Below are 17,248 nucleotides of genomic sequence, written 5' to 3'. Positions count from 1 at the left end.
ACATTTTCGGTAATAATCACTTATAAATAAAAATCAATTTTATTTGGTATTGTTACGCTATTGGAAAACAGCCAAATTATTCATTGTATGGATACGGATACATACTCATTTTCCAAAAAAATTGGAATCAATTTCAGACATTTCGCTTGTGCTATGCAGATTTATCCTATTTTCGAGCTACATTCTGGTGAGAAAAAAAAACCTGATTTTTCTAAAATTCATCAAAAGTATTCACAACTCCGAATTCTGGAATCAATTTCCCGATTAAATAATAAAGCTTTGGCCTTATTGATGTTTCAGTTTAAAGATTTGATTACTTTCGCTGCATATGTTACTTGATACATAATACATCGCTATTATTTTTTTTTGCTCATGTTTTGATAGCAGCAATTTACTAATACCGTATAATATCAGAAAAAATTTCTCGTCGCAGCCATTCTGTTGTCTTAATTTGCTTTGCGTAGTTAGAGTTGTGGTTGTTGTTGTTGTTTGCGTAGTTGTATGTCTTTTAATATGCATTTGCGTGTTTAAAAAGAAAAAGCGAAACTTTTTTGTTTTTGGATGGAAGTATGTGTTTAAATGTGCGTATGGTTTCGGTTATGCAAATTGAAAATTTTCTTTTAGTGTTCCCTTTTTTTCTTTTGAGCATGCGTTATACAATATTCAAATTCCATTCTGTAGACGTGCTGCCGTATGGTTTCAAACCCACCAGAAAGAATTCCTGTGATGTTCGCTCTCTGTGTAGTGAAAGTATGTACTCATATAAATGTGTTCGCTGCTTGTTGTGTTTGATTTGACAGTTTTATAATGTTCCAATATCAATAGTAACACTATTTGTGTCTCTCTCTGTATCTCTATTTCTCTTACCGAAATGTGTGAAACCTCATACATTCCTCTCTTCTTATATCCCTCCTTTTGCATGTCTTTAACGGAAAGATATTGGTTTGTATTCTTCTCTATGGGTTACATTGGTTTTTCCTCTTTTATTTATTTTTTCCTATCCTGTATCTTTTTTTTTTCCACGTCATTAATTTCTTCATTCCGATCAGTAAAAGAAAAAAAAATAATATTTTATTCATTTAATATTATTTTACCTCCATTTCTACTATATCTCATTTGCATGCATGCATCCCTATTCGAGTTTTATCTGTTAGACACCTGTGGAAATCACACGTGCCCGTGCATTAATTATGAATTATGTAACGAGGCTACATATATTACATGTGTAGATGTTCTATTAAATGTTACATGCTCGTTTTTAGAGTTTGAATGCATTGAAGGATATGTGTATATAGTGTGCTAACAATATTTCGTAATAATTCGTAAGAATTGCGTAACTATAAATTTCGAGTAAAGTGAAAAACTAGCATGAAAATAATTTTTAGTGTACGTAATAAGTACATGCATAAACAATATTGCGATAAATTTTCGGCATTTTGAAAATCGCGAATTATAAAAAAATATTTTTGATGGTTACCCCGAACCCAAATGGCAAAAATTTTGACCCTAACCCGAGCTTGATTATTTTCAGATTACTTATGATACTGAGGATTCGGTACGATTTGTTACTTGAATGTCTCTTGGTCATACTTCAAGAAGAATGTTCAAAACATAGGTGCCGAAACCTAAGGGTTGAGGTCATTTGAGCCCCCCTCCACTCCTAATTAATTTTGAAAGAAGGCTGGGAAACCCCTCAATACATAATTTATGAAAAAACAATAAACAATGCAATGCACCCTAACTCTCCTGCGTACGCACTTGAGTCCCGTATATATGGAACGACCAGCAACTTTCAGCCCGTTCAATGTTTCTTTCATGTCGTCGCCTCTGGTCCAAATTGAATAAAAATTGTTATTAATTTTAAAATTCAAGTAAAATGAAATGAAAATTTTATTCATCTACACATGTACCAATCGGGATTGGCAATAAAGAAGTTAAGAAACGGAAATACGAAAATAGTAGTTACAAAAATAGAATAAATGTTAATTATAGGGGAAAAAATACACATGAATTATAACTTGCAAGGAAACGGAGGAAAGAAAAAAATACTAGAACAAAATAAAATATGAAATAGAAGAAAAACGCAATAAACAAAAAAATAATAATAACATACAAAAAAAATAATAACTAAAATAATATAAACATTTAAGTAAAATATCCGGAAAAAAGATATCGGTGATTTTGTAATACTTCATTATTTCCCCTTTTTGCTACTCTTTTGTGCTAAAACGACGGTCTCAAAAATGAATAGTCGCAAAAAGTGGGAGAGAACAATTAACTTTTCTCCGTGAAAATTCATGGAGAAAAGTTTGTTAAGGAGAAACCTTTTTCCCGGTGTAAAAAAATACAGAGAAGCTTAGATTTTAATAATTAACATTTTTTTAATTATAAAATCGTTTTTATAATTAAATTAATTATAATCAATTTTTATAATTACCTCAATTGTCTTTTAACAGTGGAACTACTACAGACAATTTTTTTTTTCCTTGTTTTTCCTGATATTTTTTTCTTATCGTACTTCAATTAAACTAATCAGACACAGAATTTCTATTGCTTTCAGACTCCATTCGTGAAACACAGAGTATAAATTATGATCCGGAAATTTTCTCGCCCCTCCCAACTAAATTAACTGGTTTTAAGAGAATTACAGTACAGTAGACTCTCGATAATCCGGCCTATCCAGCAATTCGGCATTTTTAAGAGGGTTTCTTTGTGAATTATAGAAGAGAAAAACATGTTACTGCATGTTTATGAGCAGAAGTTCACATTATTTGAATGGGCTTTTTCAATTGACACTCCGGTCTGATATGCGCCGGATTAGCGAGAGTCTACCGTATTTTTATCCAGACGTTAACATTAGTGGAATATATTACATGTAGGACCATTTTGTATTCAAGAAATCAGTGAAGTAAAATTTATTGAAATTATCTTCGTAGTCTGGAAAAGCTAAGAGAAATGAGAAAATTTTATTACATTAGAAATAGTTCACGTACCATTTAATGTGTCGTTATTAAAATAAATAAAATAAAATCCGGAGCTTAATAGGAAGGGTATGAGTGAGAACACAAATGACTGCTGATAATGAATGATGGGCATTGCATGAGTTTATCTTCAAATTTGTTTTGTTAATAATATGCTGTATTCTGACATTGAAATTTAATTCTTTAATTCATCGTGGCAGCTGGTCTCAATCGTCGCCAGTCCTTCGCCAAGTTTCATGCCATGACATTAGAGCCACCTATTACAAAGGTAACTTGCTTTCTTATTGAATACTTGTACAAATTCAACCAATTTAATATCAGGAGATTCAACTAACTCTTCTACTCCACATTTCAATTAATCTAGTCTAAGATAATATCATCACTTCTAGAATCAAACGTTACTCGGGTAATGATCGCTCGTGAGAACCGTATTATAATATCAATAACTTTCTCTTTTTCCTTTACGAGAGACATAAATACATGAATATACTAACTTTTACGTGTGGTACAGGTCATCAACATGATTCTAGCAACACAAGAACACAGCCCCCTATTCGTCGCTCAAGCTCTCGACAGGGTCCTAGACATCCTACGTAGTACGGAATTGTATTCACCTCAGTTTACGACTTTGCAACAGAGCCGTCCAGATGACCAAGTCACTTCCGATTTGTTTTCCGGTTTGATATCCGTAAGTAAAACGTAACATCGCTGCATATACTACGTATTATTGTCAAGATCAATGTAAAATAATTTCAAAGAGTTTTACATTTCTTGTTTAATTTGTCTTTCTTTTTTTCAGAACAGTAAGCAAGTGCTCAGAAGGTTCTCTCATGAAAATTTTAGAGGTAATCTTCAACGCCCTAAAATCTGGGTTTTTTTTTAAAAGATCTTGTTGTTGTAGAGAATGTGTTTGCTTATGATTCGGAAATTTTCTATCTGGTTAATTTTAGAATAGCCTACTATACATATGTACACTCACTCAATAAAAAAATTTGATCTGAAGACAAAGTTTAATCCATACATTCTGGACCAGCGGCCTACGAAGTCAAACCTGTATGAATACCAGGCCTTGATGAATATTTATTAATTGATATTGGAATATGCTAACTTGTCGAATCGACTCTATGAGTCAAAATCTAACAGAGTGGAGAGACGTATTCTATAAAGGACCCCCTTCCCCCCCCCCTATTCCGAAACCCTTTGTACTTATTGAATTGATTTTTTTTTTGAGTAACTATTTATAGATCAAAAATTGTATAAGTAAGCTCGATCCCCGGACGCTTACGCAGAAGGCAATTTTCGACAAATTTGCTAATTATTGCTGAGATAGCTGAAGAAGAAGAAATGAAGGATTACTGCAAATCGCAGGTAGCAAGAATGCATTTCACGTGGGCTCCGAGGTAAACTCATGTAACTCATGTTCTTGAACCCATCACACACACACACACTTAGCTCTCTCTCTCTCTCTCTGGAAGTAACTAACAACTTACATGCAAACTCACCCGCAGTTATGGTTCGCATCATACGCCCTTCCCACTACCGACCTGAAGGCCCGTTTACACGAATCAAATAGCTCAGTGGTTAACTCGATTTCAAGTCGTCAAGTACTAAAAAAAAACTGCCCTAACGTGAGCAGTGAATGCTCATTGGATAATACGATTCCGCTCCCACTGGCGAATGCACATAGGACCTACTTAACGGGAAAAATAAACCGGATCATATCTACTTGCCTACTTAACGGCCTACCACTAAACGGCCCTTAACGTCTGCATGCATTTTGAAAGTATTTGACGACTTAACTACTAAATTACTTGATGTGCCTGTAAACGAGTCTTCATCTGGATGGCAATATGCCTTTAACTGCCCCTGATTCTATGGAGTAGTTCTGCTGGATTCTTAAGTTATCACACTTATTTCTCACCATATTTCACTCCAAAGCTTCATTTTTTCTCATCAGATTTTTTTCCTCCCGAAGATCTCTGTGCCCCCCCCCCTCCCATCCCTAATCATCTGTCATAGTTCCCCCCTTCCACTTGATTTTCATCTGTGTCCCTTTCCCGTTAGAATATCCTATGACATATCGGGATTATATGGCCCCTAAGTTGAGTACTACTTTTTTTGACCACTACTGTGATCAAGAAAATTAAGTTATGTGATCTACAAAGTGTTCATCAATTGCATATGAACCTTTTGCGTGTTACTCAAATTGTACATTTTTTTTTTTGTCTGGGATTGTATGTTATTAAATGATACATTTTCAAAGAAATCGTTGTCGACAACGGTTATCGTATTAGTGATATTCATGCTCGTGTTATTGCGCTCGTACCAAACAGGTATCGGAACTCAAGCTGCCATCATGTCCACTGTACCAACTCTGGCATCTGCTCCAGCCAAAGTGAAAATGCTATTGGATAGGGTATTATGCTGGGATTTTGACGTGATCCAACTGGAGAAAGTTACGGATAAAAAGTGAGCCGAAAAAATATATATATTAATACTATTTATTCATATTTTTTGTTATCATTCAATTATAGGGGGGGGGGGTCGTTCAAGTATTACGTCAGCAGACTTCTAGCCATTTTTGACACCCCCTTCTCCCTCCCTCGGGCTATCTGACGTGACGCACCCCCTCAAACCTAATTTCGTAAAAATGAACTAAGCAGCAGATTTGAAGATTGCTTAAATGACCCGTGGCACAATGCCAGAGCATTTAAGCCACCCGTGGCACATTTTCAGATCACTTACCTGCGACACAGTTCCAGAGCACTTAAGCGGCTCCCAGTGCAGTTCTTACATCACTTAAGTTACCCGCTGCACATTCCCAAATTACTTAAATGATCCGCAGCGCATTCCCAGAGCGCTTAAGTAGCCTGCGATACATTTCTAGAGCGCTTAAGTTGCCTGAGACTCATTTCTAGAGCATTTGAGCACCGAGACACATCTTCAGATCACTTGAAGAATAAATGGAACATTTAGAGATCACTAAAGTGGCTTTGTAGAGGGCTTATCAATAGAGAGAACGTTAGTTCGGGTGTGCCCACAAACTAGCGAAAAGTTTTTCCTCGCTTTTGGCAACGAAAAAAAGATGTCATTAACAATACTTCATATTTTCATAAAGGGTGATTGATTACATGAACATCATTCATCCCCCCCCCCCGTCATCAAAAGTCGGCAAACCTGAAACCCCCCCCCCCCCGTCCATCGATTAATACTTGAATGGCCCCTTATTTGTTGATGAGTATTGTTGTGTTCTACGGGAGGAAAAATACGAAAATATATAAAAATTGTCATTTCTTCCAGGCCTCTGATATGGGTCGGGATGGCGATTTTCGCGAAATTCAACGCTTGCAGCGTCCTGAATTGCGAAGAGACGGTTCTGCGCAACTGGTTGTCGTTGATGGAAGCGAATTATCATAATAATCCTTATCATAACTCCACTCACGCTGCTGACGTTTTGCAGGCGACGGCGTATTTTCTCCTCAAACCGAGACTCAAGGTAAGTTTCTGAAAGTGACCATACTTTCATCCTTGAATGATTATTCTAGACCCGTGTCATTCCTCGGTATATTTTCACCAGTTTCCATAAACTATTGTATATTTTTAATCATTTTCTATCTGTTCTCTAAATTTAGGCGATCCTCGATCCTGTCGATGAAGTAATCTCACTCATAGCAGCTGTTATGCATGACGTTGACCATCCTGGCAAAAACAGTGCCTTTCTTTGCAACACTGGCAATGAACTGGCCATTCTATATAACGATTTGTGAGTACTAACTATTTTAACAAGGACCCACTGTAATTTTAGCGAAAAAAATTCCCAAGTTTTCTTCAATTACAGTAAAAGTCCGTCTTAACGAGCACGGCTCAAACGAAAATCTCGTTATAACTAGTAATTCACAGATGATTGTCAAAGAGCTAATGCTAAAGACACGAAAATATTCGTTTATAGCAAGTTGAAAATTAGAAAGTATTTGCTATAGCATCAACAAAATTGTCGAAGACACTCGAGTTTCTTCGTCTCTATCTCTTCATACAAAGGATGAATTGATACCACTTATCACAAATTCTCTTGGTGAACATTATTCTGGGGTACTTCTGACAAAAGATGGCTACAGAAAAGTCACATTTTTTACCCCCCTCTTCCTATTTTTCTTGGGCTTTCTCAACGTGCATAAGGGACGTGTAATGACTGATAGATGGACTATGGTCATTTTTGTCATTTTTTTACACTGCCAGGGCTTATTTGATTTAAACTTACTGTTTAAAGTCGATTCCGAACGGCTGTACTAATCATGCTAAGGCCGCTAGTTTCTAAAGTTTGCCACCACCCGTGGCTTCTTCGCCATGAGCATGTTTTATCACAGCTCTTCTGAATAGTGTAAAATAACCACTACGAAACTTTGAACAACCAAACATCGATGCCCTTGACAGCGGTTGGTGACGCACACTTTGAGAATCACTGTGATAAGAAAAATCAGCGTGAGAATCTCGCGAGATAGAAGTGAAACTTCTAAGTTTGACATAACTAGATTCACCTTAATTAAATTTAATTTTAATCATTTAAAATTGAATTTGGAAATGTTTAATTTAATTTTAAGAAGACTGATCTTGTTGACCCCCTTATCTTTCTTAAACCCCTAATAAACTTGACCCACTGTATCTAATTGACTCCAAGACACCATCCGCCTCGTAGAATTCTGACGAATTTGGCTTTGGATTGGATTGGATTGGATTTCGAATTTGTTGGCGCAAGGACCAATTTGGTCAAACTGCGCCGTAACAATCGATCATGTCAGAAAAATAAAAACTATACATGATAAAAAGCAACGTGAAATGTAAAACAATGACATGAATTGTAAAAACTATAATTTATTATAAAAACCAATGGCTTTAATGCATTTAAAAATGCGAGATGCATCGCAATGGTCAGATAAAACGTCACGAAGTAAAAGATGACTTTGACCAAAAGCGGTCGTAAAATGATGACGATGATGTGAACAACTAAAAGCATGATCAATGGTAAGTGGACTTTGACAATGAGGGCACTGCGGTTGACTCTCTCGTAGTAAAAGATATGATTGTGTGATGCGACTGTGTCCTATGCGTAACCGGGCAAGCAGAACTTCCTTCTTTCGGTTAGTTCTGCAGCTCGAACACCAATGGCCAAGTGTGGGCTTAATGGCATGAAGTTTATTACTTATCTGATTGTTCCAATGATCCTGCCAGCGGTGATGCATCACTTCCCGGAGGATTGAGAAGTGGTCACTGGCAGGTACCAAAAGGCTATTGTCGATGTTCGTTGTTGTTCGAGCTGCGGTGTCTGCTTTTTCGTTGCCCGGTATTCCTGTATGGCCTGGTACCCAGTAAAATTTTACTGCGGTACTGTGATGGATGAGGTAATGTAATTCATGAAAAATGGCATGAATGAAAGGATGAATGTGAAAAGTAAAAGAACACAGTGCTTGCAATGTGCTGAGAGAGTCGCTATAAATGATGCATCGTCGGTGGCGTTTGCGTCTTGCATGACGTAGAGCCTGAAGGATTGCGTACAGCTCCGCCGAATAAACAGAGAATGTGTTGGGAAGTTTGAAAGATGTCTCCTCACAGCAGATGTAGGCAACCGACATGCCCAGGGCTCTTAGAGCCGTCGGTATATATGGGGAAGTACCTATTGCACCTACTCCTGTGGCTATAGAATATCTGCCGATATATGACATCTGCTGTGGTGGCTCAAGAGTATGATGATAATGATAGAGAGACATCTGGCACAGACTGCTCCCATGGTGCCAGTTGTTGAGCAACTGGGGCCACACGACTGATGTCTATTTGTATTTCTTCTACAAGTGCCCTCATACGAAGACTGTATGACGGTACACATGAAGGACGAGCAGCAAAAAGTCTATGAAATGAGGGATTAAAAATGACACGATGAAGTGGATGATCTGGCAGAGACTTCATTTTAATATAATATTTTAAGGATAATTTATGGCGTCTTTTTTCATGTCAGTGATGGCTCGTTGCATTCAACATACAGGCTCTCCATTGGAGACGTCCGGAAAGCTCCAGAACAAATCCGGAGGGCGAGATGGTGGACTGGGTCAAGCACACTCAGATAGCTCCGAGGTGCCGACCCGTTTACAATTGAGCCGTAGTCGAGCTTCGATCTTATTAGAGCTTTATATAAGTGAAGGAGCGACTTACGGTCAGCTCCCCACGATGTAGAAGAGATGACCTTCAAGAGGTTCATCGTCTTCATGCAACGAGCTCTTAACTGTGAAATATGAGGTTTGAAAGCAAGTTTTTTGTCAAATGTGATGCCGAGGAATTTAGTGTTTTCTACAATAGGTATTAGATTGTTATTTAGAAACAACTGTGGGTCATCGTGTAGGTCTCGACGCCGACAAAAGTGCATAGCAACAGTCTTGTCAGCGGTGAATGAAAAGCCGTTATTATGAGCCCACTTGCTGATCTTGTTGAGTGCGGTTTGTAACTGTCTCTCGGCTGTCCTCATATTAACTGATTGATATGATATCAACAGATCATCCACATAAAGTGCGCCAGTAAGAGACAACGGGAGTTGGTTCAACACCCCGTTGAGTCTTAAAATAAAAAGTGTTACACTTAAAATACTACCTTGAGGTACACCTTGTTCTTGAATTTGGGGAGTTGATAACGTGCTTCCAATCCGTACCTGGAAGATGCGGCGAACCAGAAAGTTCTTAATAAAAATGGGCAAGTTGCCCCGCAAGCCGCAGTTATAGGGGTCGGAAAGAATTCCGTGCCTCCAAGTACGGTCGTAGGCCTTTTCTATGTCAAAAAATGTGGCTATCATATGCTCCCTCTTTACGAATGCTTGTCTGATTGAAGTCTCAAGGCGTAACAAATTGCATGTTGTGGACCTGAACCGTCTAAAGCCGCTTTGATGTTTAGATAAAATATTGTTAACCTCAAGGTAGTGCATAAGGCGATAGTTGACCATGCGTTCCATGAGCTTGCATAGACAACTGGTCAAAGCAATAGGTCTGTAACTATTAGGTTGCTGAGGATTTTGCCAGGCTTCGGGAATGCAAGAACTATCGCTGCTCGCCAGGTGTCAGGAAATGAATAACTGACCCAGATCCGATTAAATAATATGAGTAAATGTGAGAGTGATTCAGATGAGAGATGACGAATCATGAAATAATGAATGGCATCGGGCCCTACAGCTGAGTCAGGACTTCGCTGCAAGGCCGTCGTCAGTTCATGAAGGGTGAACAATGAATTGTATCCCTCCGGTGTAAAAGCCCGGAAGGTGTACGATGTACGTTCGGCCGATGATTTAATGGGATGAAACGATGGGGGATAGTTCGCATCACTGGAGACAGCGGCGAAATGGGCGGCGATGGTATCCGCAATATCCCTCACATCGCTGATGATAGTGCCATTGGTGTTTAAAATAGTGATCGGATGAGACTGATAATGACCATTTATTTTTCGGATCCGGTCCCAAATGACTTTAGATGAAGTAGATGAATTGATTCCCGTGGTAAACTTTTGCCAGGAGTCGCGTTGAGCCTGGCGCCTGGTTCTTCTCGCTATCGCCTTTGCTTTTAAAAATGCCAACTTGTTGTCATGGGTAGGATACCGCCGGAACCTACTCCATGTTTTCTTTTGTGCTTTAATCGTAAGATTACATTCGTGGTTCCACCAAGTAGAAATTTAGGAAGTTTCGAGGAGATTTTCGGTATTGTTTCATTGGCTGCTGAGATCATACAACTGGTCACAAGGTCGACACAGTGGTCAACGTCGGGTTGCGAAACCATATCCTCCGTGATTTCTGCCTTGACCGTGAAGTCTGCCCATCGGGCGGCTACAAGCTTCCACCAAGGAGGACCCTCAGGTATGCTATGGCGTCGATTAAGGCACTTAACCACTAGAGGAAAATGATTGCTCCCGTGGAGGTCCGGATCAACCAACCAGGACCAGTTTGGCAAGAGTGAAGGTGAGCATAACGATAAATCTATTGCAGTGAAACTATTGTTTGGGGCATGGAAATGAGTGAAACTGCCATCATTCATGATGGCGAGGTTCATGTCGTCTAACAGACGTTCAATCATTTCCCCACGAGGGGTGTTGCTGTTAGAACCCCATATCATGTTATGAGCATTGAAGTCTCCAAGAAGAAAAAATGGTGGAGGTAATTGATCAAGCAGATCTTCTAGATCTCTCTGTAAGATAGTGTCATTTGGTGGCAAATAAATAGAACAGATGGTAATTCTCAGGCCTGTAGAGATTTCCACCGCGATGGCTTGCAAGTTCGTGCGCAACGTTAGAACGCGCGACGACACACGATGTGGAACCAGCAGAGCAACACCGCGGCAAGCCCTACTCCCGTCATCGTAATCAATACGGAACAGGGAATGTCGCCTGATGTTCCATGTCTCCGAGGGCTTCGTAAAAGTTTCCTGGAGTGCCACGCAAACAGGATGATATCGATTGATCAAATCCTTGAGATCTTCGTAATTGGATCTAAGACCACGAATGTTCCATTGAATAATGTTGGCCATAAATTTTAAATAGATGTAGACGGTTCAAGGTCTTTGAACTTATTTCGGTCTAATTTCCGGCGAGTACCACCGGATTCTGGCGGATTATCGAGATCCATGTCACCAATTGATTTGTCATCAAGCAGTGACATGTTTTGTAATGTAGGGTTCTTCTTTGCTCTCTGAATGGCTTTTCTCAAATATCCGGTTTTGAATAGTTTTATTTTAGATTTATTTCCAGTATTGATTTTTGGCTTAGTACCTGTAGTTACTTTGAATGTGTTCGCTGTTGCTTTTCCCGCTTCTTCAGAGGTGGTGGACTCCTTCCGTAATCCAGCAGAGCAACAGCAGCCACAAACAACTATTACATGGTTGGTTAGATGATGTTTGAGTTGATGTATCTGCTATGGGTTCGGTCTGAGTTGTTACAGGTGCTTTGGTGACATTGTTAGTCTTATTAGCTGTTGATGGATTTGTTACCATATTAGAGTATGATCTACTAGCTATTGGAGTTTGGTTAGGGATTATACGACGGCGTGCTTCAATATATGAGATGTTATTAAGGTATTTAGAAGACACCAACGAATAAGGCAAATACATGTGTATTTGCCTTATTCGTTGGTGTCTTCTAAATATTCTTGGGCAAAGTGGATCAACTCTTCTATGTTATTAAGGACCTTGATCTTCTGGATCTCTTTTTCTTCATTCCATTTCGGACATTTCCTGTCAAATGCGGGGTGGTCGCCACCGTAATTGGCGCACTTGAATGATGTTGAAGTGCAGTTGTCCGAAATGTGGTCCCTCTCACCGCACTTTGCGCAGGTGGGTTGACTACGGCACGCCATTCGTGAGTGACCGAATTTTTGGCAGTTAAAACATCTTACAGGGTTAGGTATGTATGGCCGGATATGGGGGTTATACCATGCCCACCATGGAGCCCTACGAGGGGACGCGCCCACGTAACCGGTGAAGGTTAGTAGCAACGTCAGGTTAGGTGAGAGCTATACACCACCGAAACAGGCGAGCAGACGCGTTCAAGATCCAAGATCGTCGTGAAGCAGCACCAACAAACCTCAACGACGTCCGGCAGGCCCGGCCCCTCTACCTGTCCAGTAGTGTAACCCCTTCAGCCACCGAGGCGACCACAGCCGATTGACCTGGACGGGGCTAATCCAGGCCTCCCGTTTCGGCTGAATTCGAGGCCAAAGCTAGCGCATCAGGCAAACCAGGATCCCCATCTCCAGTCTTACGGGTCTCCACGCACGGCAAACACGCAGGTAGACAGCGTCCCGGATGGAGCATACGCTAGAAGCAATGCCCCATCCGGGAGGACCCCTCCCCGCCTGAGCGGGGCCCACAATGAGGGGTTGGACACAAAAGACAAAAACATGTACAGGACAAAACGAGACGCAAGACATGTACTGCAGGATGTGTAGAAATAAACATGTAATTTGGGCTATTGAAAGTGAATGATATGAGCACAAAAATGCGATGACAATGACGTGTGATAGATTTAGCATTACCCAGAGTGCACCACGAGGAGGTCTATCACATTGCACCCCTTGAATTGGCGTCATATGGAATCATAATTGAACCCACTGTAAAGCCCGTGTGAGGCATATTTGCTCACTAAAAATTTCTAGCAATAATCGGGGTTGGTTCTAGATCAGAGGGGGCAGGGGAGGAGTGAATAGTGAAGAAAAAGAAAATTATGACAGCGCAGCCAATTAGGAGCTGGCACTGTGACGTCACAAAGCGTGCGTTCGCGTGCGAAACATACTCTCGTTGGACTACGGGGTGCGGCGTCACGGGGGGAGGATGTTCTTTGTCGACACAAACCGTCCAAACCACAACCCTCAACTTTATTTTCTTACGCGGCCGAATGTCTATTAACATCCCCTCCCTCACTACCACAACCCATCTGCTTCTCGGAATTTCATCACACAATCAGTTATTTTACGGGACGAATTTTGAGGAAAAAGAAAGCGTTTCACTTTTTGTGATGAATTTCCTTTCCCTCACAAAAATTCACTCCGCGCAGGATATGAAGGAGTTTCCCTTCAAAAATCTTCCGATTATGAGAAACATGTTAACGAAACCATAAAGCCGTAGAATTGAGCAATGAGCATTTTGATTGCTCTGTTAGTTGGCTGAATGGTTTTGAGTAAAAAAAAAATTATACACAATAACTTTTTGAGAATCAACTGAGCCTAAATTCAATTTCCCCATTGGAGTCATGTTCATTCACTAATATAAGGTAATGATGCAAAAAAAAAAGATTATAATGCATGTGTGTAAAGTAAGAATTTTCTATATTATATTACTTGACGGAGCAAGAACTGGAAATTCGCTTATAACGAGGAGTTCGTTATAATGAAAAAATTTTCGGGATTGTGAGCTCTCATTATATAAGACTTTTTTTGCATTTCATTTATCAAGTAAAAAATGAGAATTTGTGATTGATAAGTATAATTTTCACACACAGGTCAGTTTTAGAAAGTCACCATGCAGCTCTTGCGTTCAAACTGACGACATCCAGCGACAAAGTCAACATCTTCCAGAACGTCAGCAAAGAGACTTATCGAGACATGAGGCAATCGATAATCGACATGGTGCTAGCCACAGAGATGACCAAACACTTCGAGCACCTGTCCAAGTTCGTAAACATCTTCACGAAATCAGTCGAGGCTGAGGATGAAATGCAATCTCACGTAATTGCGCATGAATTTATTCAGTAATAGTAATATGCCGGTATTTTCCGGGTACACATTATCATATAAGGCCAGAAACTAAATCAATTATAGAAAGATTCACGGACCAGCAAAAAAAACGCAGGAGTTGGAGAAATAATTCGCCTGATCAGCAAAAAAAACCCGTAAATTGAATAGGTAATTTGCAGACCGGCAAAAAAATACATAAAAAAACTAGAAATTATTTGAGTACCAACAAAAAACAAGTTTTATAAAAATCAAAATTTTTATAAAACTTGAAAAATGTAACCAATATAAGATCATCAGTTGCATTTGCTCGAATGTGGCCTATATGCTTATTGGTTGGATTTTTCAAGTATTATGAAAGAGCTTTTATAAAAGACACACTGGAGAATCTCATAGCGCGGATTGTCGTCGCTGCGGCAGACATCAAAAGCATACCTGGTATCTTTGAGCGCGTCCGGGAATCGTTTTTACGTCATTGTAGACTGTGCAATGCCGTCGGCGGCCGCCACTTTCAACAACTCTTGTAATGATTAATCAAATAAATCTTTTTGTAGTTATTATTATACTTTTTTGTCGTTCCAGCGTGACGTCGAAAGCTGCATGCGTTTTTCGCGAATTTCACTCTCTCAACGTGGTTTGCGATACCATGTTCCATTGCAATTTTTGTTCTTCTTTATGTCTACTAACAACCCTATGAGTTTGTCGGTCCATAAACAGAACACCCTGTATAGACTATTTTATTTATTAAACAAAAACTATTAGCAGCTAAATATGTTTGCGAAAACCGGTCCGTGAACCAGTGGGTGAAAAATATTTGTAACTTGTATAAGAGAAAGGGAGCTCATCTCTTTTATCACATTTTACACAATTAAATTATTAATAAGTATATAAGGCCGGAATTACACTATAAACATTTTGTAAAAGTCCTTCCATAAAACTTGAAAAATGCAGCCAATGAGGTCGCCGGTTGCATTTTCTAGAATGTAACCAATAGCCTTATTGGTTGGATTTTTCAAGTTTTATAAAAGGACTTTTATCAAACTCTTATAGTGCAATCCCGGCCTAAGATGATCTTTATTTTTCCCGATATATTTAAGGGAACAAAAGTATATCAAACTGATATTTCATCGAAGATCGTAAAATTTATCAAATGTTCCAACAATAAATAATGTTCATATTCCTGATATAGGCTGGTCCACCGTCACCAGACTTGGCATCAATGGCCACTCCTGAAAACGTAGTGCTGGTGAAGAGGATGCTGATCAAATGCGCGGACGTGTCGAATCCAGCCAGACCTCTGGATTTGTGTAAGGAATGGGCTTACCGTATAGCCGAGGAATATATCGCTCAGGTAAATTTTTGTCGCCAAAATATTGATTGCCACTGAAACGACATGATGCAATAATTCATCAATAATTATCATCAATATAATAATCACATAATCATTATCATCAATATAATAATCACATAATCATTATCATCAATATAATAATCACATAATCATTATCATCAATATAATAATCACATAATCATTATAATATTTTTGAATGTATAAATTATTTCGATTTTAATAATATGATTTCGATCTTGCTTTCTGATAGACTGACCAAGAGAAAGCCAAAGGTCTTCCAATAGTTATGCCAGCGTTCGATCGATCCACTTGTAGTATTCCGAAATCCCAGATAGGGTTCATCGAGTATTTTGCCAATGATATGTTCGATGCCTGGGACGGTAAGTTCTCAATACGTTTCATATTAAACCAGACTTGAAATTTTTCCTTTGGAAATCAACGAAACGAAAATTAATGTTAAAAGATCGACGTGAGAGTTGCCGTTTCTATTTTTCATTCAGAACGTTGTAAACAGCATTGGATCATATACACAAAACTAAATTTATACGAATTTTTCTAGTACTTTATAAAAATTATTAATTTCTTTCTCTTATGTGTCGTGTAGTCTTATTTTTGCAAAAACCAACAGTAATTACTCACCACTAAAGGGTTCCACCTACCTTGATGTTATCGAACTGCCTCCTTCATAGTTCGAATGTCTTGGTGGAACCTTTGTCCTTGTTCACCACTGACTGCTCCCTGGTTATCTGGAAAAAAGTCAAAATAGATTTCTGGAGTCATTCAATACCCAAAATTTTTGTACGAACAGAGCAGGTTTGAACAAGCTGTTGGTAATTTTCATCTTCGTGGTTCGTCAAAAATGCTTTCAGTTGCAGATGCGAATAATTGCCATGCAACGAAGAAAAACTAACGGACAAGCTTCTTTTCCTGATTTATGCTGTTCTTTCCCACCGTTTCTAGGATTTTTGAATTCAAATATTTGAATGAATATCGCCCTTAAAAACGTGGAATTTTTTTTTGTTAGTCTCAGCAAAAATCGGGCAACAAGTGTTATAACAGAGTATGAATGGAAAGCATTGAGAGTGTTGAGAGTAAATGAAAAATGCAATAATAAAGAGAATGTAAACCTTCTTAATAATATTAATAATAATAACTCTTTATATTTGCATATGAGGCCAGACCCAAGCAAGTAAGGCGTACAATTAACCACGCGATTCATAAAGTATGCATATAGCCACAGCACTTACACATAATAACAATTCAAAAAAAAAAAAATCGAACGTCCAATTACAAAAAATTCGAAAATTTCACAACATCGTTAAAAAAGTAAAACAATTTTCCAATTTGATCTTCGGATATTTTGGAAATTAAATTTTGTCTGGTGAGATTGCGGAAATTACACGATTTTAGAAGTACGCTTCTTTGTAATTTAAATACGTAGTGGACATTCGAATATAAAATATGAAATACGTTGAGAGAGAGAATAAACTATGAAATATGTCATGTAAATTATTGCTGCAAATAGGGCAATTCTGGTCAGGATTTAATATGACATATCCACTAGACATACGCAAAAATAACCATCTGTTCTAGTTTGAAAAATTAGGCGTTTCCATGACACAAAATTTGTTAAACCTTCTCAATGCGGCAGAAAAAAACCATTATCAGGTGTTC

The 17,248-nt window shown here is 38.7% G+C and overlaps 1 protein-coding gene across 3 annotated transcripts in view; it reads left to right on the top strand.

Annotated features, from left to right (window-relative positions):
• LOC149087974 (high affinity cAMP-specific and IBMX-insensitive 3',5'-cyclic phosphodiesterase 8B-like) overlaps positions 1-17,248 on the top strand; it is a 293,484-nt gene that overhangs the window by 269,367 nt on the left and 6,869 nt on the right. For 2 of the 3 annotated variants that reach the window (XM_089243262.1, XM_089243278.1), the window contains exons 10-19: positions 682-750; positions 3,182-3,249; positions 3,493-3,669; positions 3,781-3,826; positions 5,315-5,450; positions 6,282-6,477; positions 6,614-6,744; positions 13,992-14,217; positions 15,413-15,574; positions 15,825-15,954. In XM_089243262.1, the coding sequence (XP_089099388.1) occupies positions 682-750; positions 3,182-3,249; positions 3,493-3,669; positions 3,781-3,826; positions 5,315-5,450; positions 6,282-6,477; positions 6,614-6,744; positions 13,992-14,217; positions 15,413-15,574; positions 15,825-15,954 (1,341 nt within the window). The remainder of the gene's footprint in view (positions 1-681; positions 751-3,181; positions 3,250-3,492; positions 3,670-3,780; positions 3,827-5,314; positions 5,451-6,281; positions 6,478-6,613; positions 6,745-13,991; positions 14,218-15,412; positions 15,575-15,824; positions 15,955-17,248) is intronic. The other variant, XM_089243270.1, reaches the window with a different exon arrangement.

The sequence above is a fragment of the Pholcus phalangioides genome, unplaced genomic scaffold, assembly GCF_987345545.1.
Source record: "Pholcus phalangioides strain wild (caught in Gottingen) unplaced genomic scaffold, Ppha-v1.0 ptg000003l_1, whole genome shotgun sequence".
Lineage (NCBI taxonomy): Eukaryota > Metazoa > Arthropoda > Arachnida > Araneae > Pholcidae > Pholcus > Pholcus phalangioides.
Note: the sequence above shows the minus strand (reverse complement) of the source record. Positions and strands in the feature narration are given on the sequence as shown.